At 38.7% G+C, this 11014-nt stretch overlaps 1 protein-coding gene across 4 annotated transcripts; it reads right to left on the reverse strand.

Moving 5' to 3' along the window:
* Positions 1 to 1047: 1047 nt before the first annotated feature.
* Positions 1048 to 9807, reverse strand: slc25a16 (solute carrier family 25 member 16). Of its 4 annotated transcripts, XM_053501259.1 has the most exons (11): positions 9628 to 9807; positions 9445 to 9548; positions 7188 to 7340; positions 6595 to 6687; positions 5273 to 5406; positions 5129 to 5192; positions 4917 to 5038; positions 4765 to 4831; positions 3213 to 3375; positions 2378 to 2446; positions 1048 to 2185 (listed from the first exon to the last, which is right to left on the reverse strand). In XM_053501259.1, exons 3-11 carry the CDS (start codon positions 7333 to 7335, stop codon positions 2029 to 2031), a joined length of 1017 nt encoding a protein of 338 aa, XP_053357234.1. In that variant the 5' UTR covers positions 7336 to 7340; positions 9445 to 9548; positions 9628 to 9807; the 3' UTR covers positions 1048 to 2028. The 4 variants fall into 4 exon arrangements, with proteins under 4 accessions (XP_053357234.1, XP_053357235.1, XP_053357233.1 ...); XM_053501260.1 differs by having other exon boundaries at positions 7188 to 7309; positions 9445 to 9807; XM_053501258.1 differs by having other exon boundaries at positions 9445 to 9807.
* Between the last annotated feature and the right edge of the window lie 1207 nt (positions 9808 to 11014).

Below are 11014 nucleotides of genomic sequence, written 5' to 3' on the forward strand. Positions count from 1 at the left end.
GAAATGTTTCAACTGACAGTAAAATAGATAACAGAGAACAACCCGTGATTCCTTTCTGTTACAGCAGGACTGAAAATAGAAAATAAGCCTTGTATTTAATGACAGGAAACTAGGCCCATGATTATACACTGCCCAGCCCTAAAGAAAAATGCACACTCTAATGTTTTGTTTCACTGCCTTTAGCTTTGATTACGTTGTACAATGTGGTGGACAATTCTTGGGAAAATTATCCTCATGCTCACAGACCACTCTTTCACAATCTAAGTCATGGAATGTGGCTGTCCTATTAAAGAGGGAAAAAAATCCACTGATATGATAAGCCAGTCATCATTTTATTGCAAACTGAAACAACCCTAGATCATAACACTGCCTCCAGAGTTGTAGAGTGGCAACCGTGCATGAACTCTGAACTAGTGTCAGTCTAGACTCTTATCAGACCACAAGATCTTTCTGCATTGCTCAGAAGTCTTTGTGCCTTTCGTAAATTAAAGCTTTTTTTTTCTGATTAGTCTTACTAACAACTGGTTTTCTTATGGCCACACAGCTGTTTAGTCCCAATCCTGTTAAGTTCTTTTCACACTGTGTGTGGACATGCTCTTACTTTCACTGTTAAAGATAGCTGTGAGGTCTACAGTCATGTTCACCAACGGTATAATTAATCTCTGATCACAGTCATACATGATTTTTTTCCTGATCAAATTACTTCTGTGAAGTTTTTTTTAAAATAATGTGCAGGTTTTAATAATGCTGGACAGTTCTTAACACAATTCTAGTCATTTTAATGTTTTCATTGCTTGATATATACCATTATTTTAACCCTTTTAAAACACTCTTTTTTTTCTGGCTGTGCATTCAAACTGAGCATCATATCCCTGTGTCGTGTCAAACCCTGCTAGAGTTTATCAGAATGTAAAAAGACAAAGGAATCAACATAGCTTTATATAATGACTGATCATCAACAGATCACACAACATGGATCTACACATACAGGTAAGATTTTGTTAATATCATTTTATTGATATACTGACACATCGACCATATCCAGAATGAAGTTTTCAGAAATAGAAATATAGATTTAATATAATCAATGCATAAACAAAAATTAAAGTTACATTTTTAACTGATCAGTAGTTTTGTATGAATTACTATATTTCTGATGTAAATTTAATATATATTTTTTTTATTTTGTCTTTTAATTCTACAAGGGCAAATTCTTTTACCATCATATAAATAATAATGCTAAACTTTTCCAAGACAAGTGAAACATTTACAAGACAAACATTTCTTCTGAGATGTAATGTGAAAGATTTCATGACGACATGAAACAAATTACAAATATAAAACATATTAACAATGGATGTTTAATTTATTCCATAAATACAAACTGTGCAACCTAGTCAAACATTCATCTTAACCAAGATTAACAGTCTCTTTCATTTTTCTTTTCATCATTTAGAGCAGCACCTGTAGGTAAAGGCATGTTTAAAACAAATCTTCAATAAAAACACAATTTCAAATTGTACTAGGATAAAGAAAAAAAAAAGATAACTGATAGGCGTACAGATAATTTGCTGTTAAACTGGTGCTTCAGCTTAAGACTGCCATCAAGTGGAAGAAAAGAAGAAAAACCTGAACAGGATGATGACGCTGAACCATATGGTGGGCATCGAGGACTACTGTATCCTAGTGAAAAATACTAACTCTATATCGACAGGACAATCAAACTTCCCTTTCATGTGATATTAGAGCTTTTAATTCCTGACATACATTCAGTACTAATGTACAGAACAGTGGGGAGAAAGATATGTCTGACTTCACTAGTTTTACTCACAAAATAATACATAAAAAAATCATGGTTAAGGCGGATTGTTCGGTGCAACCACTGTGAGATTACCAGATCATTTCTGGTGATCAGTGTAAAATAGTGTTCCCCTGATCCACATGTGAAAATGGCGAGCAGTGCTCCCGCGACACTCCCAGAAGCTGTGTGGCAATTTTGTTCACGGTGTGGAAGTGAGGATACCTGCTCTAGTTCAAGTGCAGGACTTGCTTCATAAACTCGTAAGTGGTGAAGGCGACGGCTTGTGATGGTACACAGCGGATGTAGTTGAGAGACAGGCCGCGGTACAGTCCGTTTTTAATCCCGTATTGATTATACACATGCTTAAGTGTCTTTGTAAGGGAGCTAGGCGAATAGATAAATAAATGCGTATGAGTATAACTGTGTACATTTAAGAATTATTTGAAACAATAATCATTGACTGTATTGTTTAACACTAGTTAATTGTTTATTACCACTTGCAAATATGATATAAGGTAGAAGCATTACAGTTAACAAGACAGGACAGAACGATATTAAAAATTAAAGTATACTTACAGACATTTGTCGGCATCAGGGAGTGCTGTTCCCAGCTGCATTCTCCTCCTGGCCACATCCAGGGGATATCTAAACGTTATCAAAGCAGATAGTTCAACTAATTACATGGGGTTGATAGATTCAAGTCTATCAACCCCATGTAGTTAGTTTAATAAGTCTATCAACTTATTAAAAGGGGTTTTCCGCTATTCAAAAAAAAAAAAGCCACCATTTATTTCCAGCAAATGTGTGACTCAGGCAGAGATCTAAATATAGATCAGCATCGTGCTTCCTACTGAGCAGAGCAGAACTGCTTAAAATAACAACAAGAACAGAGGGGTCAGTTGTGAATGAAAAGTTTACTCATTAATTATAACCATTACATCACAGTTCATCTATATGGCCTTGTACCTCCATGGTCGGGGTTAGATACCCAAAGTGCCCATAGTGTGTGTGTGTGTGTGTGTGTGTGTGTGTGGGTGTGTGTGTGTGTGTGTGTGTGTGCGCGAATCACCCAGCTGTGTGCCCTAAGTTCCCAGAAATCGGATCCAGGCATAATCTCCCCCGCCCTCAATACGACCCTTCGCAGATGCTTTTCTGCTACCAAAATGAATTCTCAATTAGGTAAATAGATAAAAGGCCAAATGTTCCCAAAAAGTGGCAATTTCAGCTGGCTCAACTCGCACAAACAAACAATAAAGTTCCAAATGTGTAATATCAAAATAAAAGAAACAATAATAAATACACAAATATTTAATGCTTGTTTTTGCAATCACGGTTTATAAATTTGATTTATTATGGATCACAAAGCAAAAAAAGTCATGCTTGATTTGTGTTTCCACTAAGTATAACTTACGATATGGTTTGAGCGATGGCCCCCGCTACTCCTCCGCAAAGCAGGTTAACGTGCGTCTTCAGAACCAGGACATCAGGGTTGTCCAGAGATGGCTTTCCCAGGATCCCTGGGAAATGAGCCAGTCCCAGACTCTTGAGTGTTCCAAAAGTGAAAAAAGAAAATCCTAGAGGAAATAAAAACACAGTTTTCACAATGCATGAACTGAATGAGCAGGATGAATGAGGCAAACCTCCAGTCTGGTTTTTTAGGAGCTTTTGCATGATCAGCTGGGTTAAGGTCTGCACAGTAAACTTCCTTCCAATTCAATCAGATGCAATTTTCTGACAGAATGTCTCTATATAGACCTCGGTACTATTCTGCTGCTCCCATCATGAGTGACATCATCAATAAAGTTTAATGAGCCCATTACAGAAAGAGCCATGCCAGGCCTGGCCATGACACTACCTCCACCAAGCTTGACCGATGAGCTGCTATGTTTTAGATCACAAGAAGATACTTTCAGAACTTTTGTGGCTCAGCTGTGTGTTTCTTTATGAATTTGAATCTGGCCTTTGATTCTGACTTTTAAATCTTGTGGTATGGCCTTTATATTTCTGCTGTTGAACTCAAACTGCAGCTTGTGATACCTTCACTCTTGACCTGTGGAGGTTGTTGGTGATGTCAGTGACAGTTTTGTCTTTTTCTTCATGGCTCTCATGTTTCTGTTTTCAACTGTTGCTTTTTTCTTGACCGACCTGTCTGATGTCTGTTTGTTAGCATTAGTTTCTATCTTTTTCAGGACATTTTATTGTACAGTAATGACGATGTGCCCTGTTAGCTCGATGGCTGTGATGTTCCAATATTCCATCTTTTCTCTGCTTAAAATGACATGGTTTTCTCCCACAGACAGTTATCTGGTCTAATTCTGGTTTAGAATTTTTAAAAACCTAAGCCATTAACTAAGATGTGACATCCTGGGCAACAAGAAACACCCAAGCGGGACAGCGGGATTCTTTGAAAACTGTAGACATAAGGGTGTGTTCTGTTTATAAGGTACACACCCCATATCAGAAATTCAGCCTTCATTTCCTGATATATACATGTAGATGTGTTAAACAATTCGGAACATCCCACCTTCTGTTGCATGTTCCAATATTTTTTGAACACTTGAAAACCGTGTGATTTTAAACAGAAGGTGGGATGTTCCGAACTGTTTAACACATTTAGATGTGATATATCAGGAAATGAAAGCTGAATGTCTAATAAGGGGTGTGTACCTTATAAACAGAACACACACTTATGCCTTCAATTTCCAAAACACCGAACTAGCATTGAACATATTTCAGGTTCCCTTTGCTTTTCTGGGAAACTTCTCCAAACTTTCTCTATATATATATAAAACAAACGATTAGCTATTTGCATGTTATAAGGTCTCCTACTTTGCATTTGATATCATTTCCAAGATACTGTTTTGTATATCATCCACAACAACCCACTGACTGTAATTTCAATTAATACAACAGAAATTAGTCTAAAATAGGAAACTTGAAATACAACAGAAAAAGAGCTTAACCTGCATAAGGAGCCATGCCAATGATGGTTGGAATTAAACCACGGTAGAATCCAGCGATGCCCCCCTCCTTTGAAGAAAAAAAAAAAAATGCGAGTGAAAAAATAAAAACATGACAAGACAATTTTCATTCAATCTTCACTCCCCTCATATACCTTTAGGTAAATGGTCTGAAAGGCATTTCCTATGCCAGTGTAGCGATGCTCTCCGGTCACCTGAAATGCCAGGCGAGCGCGAATAACATCAAGGGGATACGTACAAATAACCGCAGTCATCCCTACCAAAAAACAAACACAGAGCTGTTAAAACAATTATTTATACATTTACAAATTAAGAAAAGTACAAATGGGTGGTCAATATTACACACCTGCCATAGACCCAGCCATTAGCCGATGAACATGCCCAGATATACCAAGTCGGGTACTAAGGAACTAAAAATACAAGGTACAATTTAACACACTTTCACTCATATATCTGCAGACTTTACACACATGTGAAAAATGTCCGGTACCTTTTTATAGGTGTCAAAGGCCATAAACTGAATGGCTCCATATGGAAAGATCCTGACCATCATGGCCCCATTTCCTTTGTACAGCCCGAGGAGACCCTCTTTTTTTGGTACAGCCCTGAGTGTAGCAAGCACTCCTACAAAGTGCACAAAGCACATCCAGTATAATTAGGTTTACCCCAACAAGCACGATTCAAATAAAACTATACTGCATAGCCAAAAAGAAGTCACCATTCAGATTTAAATAGAGCTTGCATTGGATAATTAATACGTTTCAGCTGGCATAATTTTTTAAAAACTAACTGATGCAGTGAGTACAGTAGCTTCTCACTTCATAAACAACCGTGTTGGAAGAAATGATATCCAGTACTCAAGAAAAAGATATACTATGCTTCAGAGGTCAAATTACTGGCCTGCATTAGGCAAAGAAAACAAGAGACGATATGACTGGAAGATAAGAACTGTACAATGTATTATTAAACCTCGAAGGATAGTGTGTGATAGAATGTGGATGAAGGAAACTGACAGTAGAAATCACAGCCATGTTTAATCATGAAAATAAGAGCATTTTCAAACACACAATGCAGAGAGAACTCACAGGATCGGGACGGTTTGCTCATAAGAAAAACACTTGTTACTGAGACTAAACAGAAAAAAAGTTTCCAGTTTCCTAAGGAGCATAAAGATTAGACTTTGGAGCAATAGAGAAAAGGTCATGTTGTCCATATTGACCCTATTCTTGAGTAGTGGAGCAATGGTCGTTTCAGGATAAGAAGTGAAGTGAGGCATGAAGCAATGCACCCATCATGCATAGTGGCCACTGTACAAACCTCTGGAGCAGTGCTATGATCTGGGGTTGCTTCAGTTGGTCAGGTCAGGTCTAGACATATTGTGGGGCAATAAAATGAAATCAGCTGATGGCCTGAACGTACTGAATCACATCAATGGATTTTTTTCTTGCCCAATAACACAGGCGGATTTCAGGACCCAATTTGTGAAAGAGTGGTCCGGGTGAAAAATTTTTACTCATGAGTTAGACACCACAGAGACCTGACTTTATCCCATTTGAAAGTCCGTGAGATGTGCTAGAGAAGATTTCACACAGTGGTTTGAGTCTCCTGTCATCAATATAAGATCCCTGCCAAAAATTGATGCAACTCTGAATAGGAATAAATGTTTTTACATTGTACAGCGTCACAGAAAATGCACAGTGTAATCAAAACTAAAGGCAGTCTAATAAAATATATTTCCATGTGCAACTTTTTGTTGGCCAGCCAGTATATTACCTTGCTTTCATGTTTAATTTGCAATAGGTGTTTACTAACCTAAGTGTTTGTAATGAGGGTTATGAGCCTGAAGTAAAATCTTCACTCTGTCCAGAGGTGCAATAGTGGTTTTGGCGCAACATCCTGCTACACCTATATAAGCATAAAAAAAGACACATTATTAGATTATGGACACCGAATTACTTTGGCTCACTGGTTTACAATGGCAGTCAAGAACAGAAAGGTCACATGAAGGAATGAGCTGCAGTAAACATCCAAAAACATCGTCACTCCTCAGCGACTAATCTAAATCAAGCACTAAAACACTTCACAATCTTTTTTACAAGTACAAAGGGTAAGCCAACATGTTTATAAAGGTACTGACTTACCAGCCTTTTAAATATTCTTAGATCACATAAACCCGAAACAGGCTACGGTTCCCTTTTCCAAACCATAATTTTAGCATCTGCACCAACGCTCAAATGTTACAGATGAGTGTTGGTGCATTTGTGGGTGTTTTTATGATTCACACTATTCATGTAATCCAGTACTGCAGTCCATCTATGTAATGCAATGCATGTAAGGTCATGTCAATGAATGATCAAAGTCGGTGTTGATTTTTTCCTCCCAGATGATAAAATGACCATCCTTACCTCCTGCTGCAAAGGAGCGGAAAAAGTAGTAGTAGTCTCTTTGCACAGTGTTTCCTCCTGCAACCTGAGACCGACCAGTGGAAGAGACAGACGCCTCAGTTGCCATGCTGGATTCGTCAGCACTAAAGCACAGGCATGTCTTTAGCATACAACCTAAAACATGGGGGGGGGGGATATTTTATAGTTATAATAACATCACATCAGCAGTGACTTAAATTTCTTTTTCCTTTCTTACACTTAAGAAAGGAAAAAGAAAGTGTACAAAGCAACATTTTGACTGAGCAATATTAGTACAAGTAATACCACCTTTTTCATATCTTAGTACCATAGCATTTTACCATGTTTACTACATTTTACTTATTTTATGGTAGTTAACTATTGCCAATTTTACTTCTAAAAAATACTAACTTTTTGTGACTACTTTAAGTCATTAAGTGAACACACTATACACAGCAGTTTCAATTTATTACCACAATAAATCACCGCACTGTTGCAGTGCCTTCAATGCATGGCCTATTAATTACCATACTATAATTTTTGTGCCATCTGACACATACAGTAGGTTGACGGATACTCCCTACCCTGGACAAATATCCTTAGATTCTGTAGCAGTTACTTAAGGGGTCGGGTTGCCAGCTTGAAGCCCGATTGTCATTTACATATTATGGGCAATTTGGGAACAGCAATTATCATAATCTGCATGTCTTTGGACTCTGGGAGGAAATCAGAGTCCCCAGAGTAAACCCACCAAGCACAGGGAAAACATGCACCAGGCTATCAAGCATGGGAAAAAATGCAAATTCCATGCACACAAACCCAAGGCGGGAATCGAACCCTGTATGCATGCTCTTATACAGTCAAGGTCAGATTATTGGTTAAGTCACGGCTTTGGCAAGGTTATAACCTGTCCATAACATTATACAGTTATTTGAATCCAATGTCTCCTTTACCTGTAAAATAAAAATAAAAAATCCCCAGACCTCCAGAGAACAGAGATATGTCAAGAATATTATTTAAAATCCTTAAAACACAAATGGCGCAGATCTGTGTGGCAACAAAGCACTGCTGGTGTGTGTCTAAAACGGGAAGGTTTCAGACGTAAATCTGTGTATTTGGGTTTTTTAGACATGTCAGGTAGTTAGTTAGTTTATAACAATAATTTAGAACACTCAAAATGAACATATTATTATTATTATTTTGGGGTCACAGAAACAACCGAAAACAACCAGAAAAACACATAATCATGTATATCTGTGCTATTTCTTTGCCTATGTGACCCTTTTTATTTTTTCTTTGTTTAGCCATATTTGCACAGCTGGTCAAAATGAAATGAAATTCACTTCATCAATATTCCCTTTTAATAAAAAAAATTATATGTCACTCAATACAGCACATTCTTGAACCCTATATATGTTTTTTTTTTTTTAAACTGCAAGAAATAATGCCTGAAATCCTGAGTTTTAAGAGCTACACATTCACAGAGGTAATTATGTGTATTAGTTAGACCTCTGGCGGAACGGTGGTGTAGTGGTTAGCACTGCCTCTGGGTTCGATTTCCGGTCAGGCTCGATTTCCATCTCTGTGTGCATGGAGTTTGCATGTTCTCCATGTTCTTGGTGGGTTTCCTCCGGGTACTCCGGTTTCTTCCCACAGTCCAAAGACATGTAGGTTAGGCTAATTGGCGTTTCCAAATTGCCCGTAGCGTGTAAATGAGTGTGTGTATGTGCCCTGCGATGGATTGGCACCCCACCTCGTGCCCTAAGCACCCTGGGATAGGCTCCAGGTCCCCGCGAGCCTGAATACAGGATAAAGTGGTACAGAGTGAATGAGTTAGACCTCTAATTCCTGAGATATTCACTGACTTGAACCTATAAATCAAGAATCAAATAATCCATAAAACCCATTAAATTATTCAGGACTATAATAACCCAGTACTGAATATAATAACTTTAATAATGATCCAGTACTGAATATAATAACTTTAATAATGATGCTTAGAGATTCCCACTACTGTAGAAAGACACTGAGCTGCTGGACATGCTCGACTGACCTCTCTTAGAAACCCAATGATCAGGCTAATCAGCTAGTTGTTAGCTAACATGCTGTCAAAAGATCTGGTCGGTAAAGCAAGAGATTACTAGTGTGACCGGATCTCAATGTAATTCCGATCTAAAGAGAACATGTTTGAGTATTTTGCAGGAAGGAGCCATGATGTGTTTAAGGGCAGATCAAGCTCCCGGATATAACACATTCCTACCCGGCAACAATGTCAACTGTCAGTCGAGGTGATTTCCTCCGTGGACTTGGTCCCGTGTGATTCTGTGTGATCGTCTCCACACGCAGCGGTCAGTTCCGGATCGTCTACGTGAAATCTCCGTTATTGCATTCCCATACCAGGTTTAATAATTAGCTAAACAAGCTAGCTCCTGGATCATACTACCGGTTTGAGAATCCAGTGCACTATGGGTAATGGGTTGAAATGTTTTCCACTGTGGACCGCATCGATCAGGTTACACCATCCTGATGGCTGGGATCTGCTCATCAGCCAGGTTCAGGACATTAGGGACAAACTTCGCACGTGTCTCTTCCACTTGCTATCTGTCTTCGGTGCTCATTACGGGGTGCGTCTCAAATCGATTTGAACAAGCTAGGGATCTAATAGTGCCTTTAACAGTAGTTTGTGGTTATTGCATATGCATGCAGATACATTGTATGGTTTTGTGCTCCAGGTCCACATCATTTGCGATTTGTTTCCTAACATAGACTCATTGTCTATACGGCTTTATTCTGTATACATGGGCCCGGGTGACCTAAGGCCTTTCCCAGGAGACTTGCTGCCAATTGGGCCCTAGACGGGTGCCAATCCACACAACAGCGCACACACATACACACTCACCAGTCTGGAGAGACATTAGGTGGCAGTTACTGGTCGGGTTCCCAGCTCAATGCCCAATTGTCATTCAAACACTATAGGCAATTTGAGAACACCGATTAGCCTATTCTGCATGTCTTTGGAGGAAACTGGAGGACCAGGAGGAAACCCACCAAGCACAGAAAGAACATGCAAACTCCACACACAGAGACTGAGGTGGGAATTGAACCAGGACCCTGGACATTCAAGGCAACAGTGCTAACCACTACGTCACCATGCTGCCACTTCAAAATCACCTAGAACCCTGACCACCAAGCTTAATGTGTCTGATTAAAAAATATAAATTGTCTTTATAATATCAGTGTCACTATAAGTGGATGTGTTAGAATTCATCTTTGTATCCATACATTTTTCATAACACTCAACATGTGTGAAGTCAGGTACATATCCAAGGGACAAAGGAAAGGTCATTATAAGGTGCCACTTCATCACAGTACACAATAACACACACCCAGTCATACAATATGAGCAATTTGGAAATCTCAATTGTGTTTGGATTGTGAGGGGAAACCTGTATATTCAGAGAAAACACATTAAACACAACATGTAAACTCTATGCATACAGACCAGTGGCAAGGTTCAAAACCTCCAGACATGGAACAGCAAAGCAACAGTGCTTGTTTATTTGTTTGCCGTATGGGTGCAAAACGCCTAAGAACCCCAGACTTGCCATAAAATAAGAATTACATGACGAAAACCTATTTAAAAAATTTATTTTCAGAAAAAGACGTCGCTTTGAGACGCACCCAATACGACCGTCTCCGTCGCATAAGTATTACGTCATTAGGAAGCGGCAATGGGACGTCAGTGTAGCCAAAATCATTGGATTAAAATGCTGTTTAAAAGTAAAAATCAATTGCTATCAAAGGATAATACAGCATAATTTAATAATAAT

The sequence above is a fragment of the Clarias gariepinus genome, chromosome 8 (genome assembly GCF_024256425.1).
Source record: "Clarias gariepinus isolate MV-2021 ecotype Netherlands chromosome 8, CGAR_prim_01v2, whole genome shotgun sequence".
NCBI lineage: Eukaryota > Metazoa > Chordata > Actinopteri > Siluriformes > Clariidae > Clarias > Clarias gariepinus.

What these genes read in the sequence shown, in the direction of transcription:
- slc25a16 (XM_053501257.1), bottom strand. Translation starts at nt 8,851, where the DNA reads ATGTCTTTGGACTGTGGGAAGAAACCGGAGTACCCGGAGGAAACCCAC. An exon ending in ACACCACCGTTCCGCCAGAG is followed by an intron (nt 7,310 to 8,693) that starts GTCTAACTAATA and finishes CCTGTGCTTTAG; the next exon opens with TGCTGACGAATCCAGCATGG. An exon ending in GCCATCGCTCAAACCATATC is followed by an intron (nt 2,447 to 3,212) that starts GTAAGTTATACT and finishes GATAACGTTTAG; the next exon opens with ATATCCCCTGGATGTGGCCA.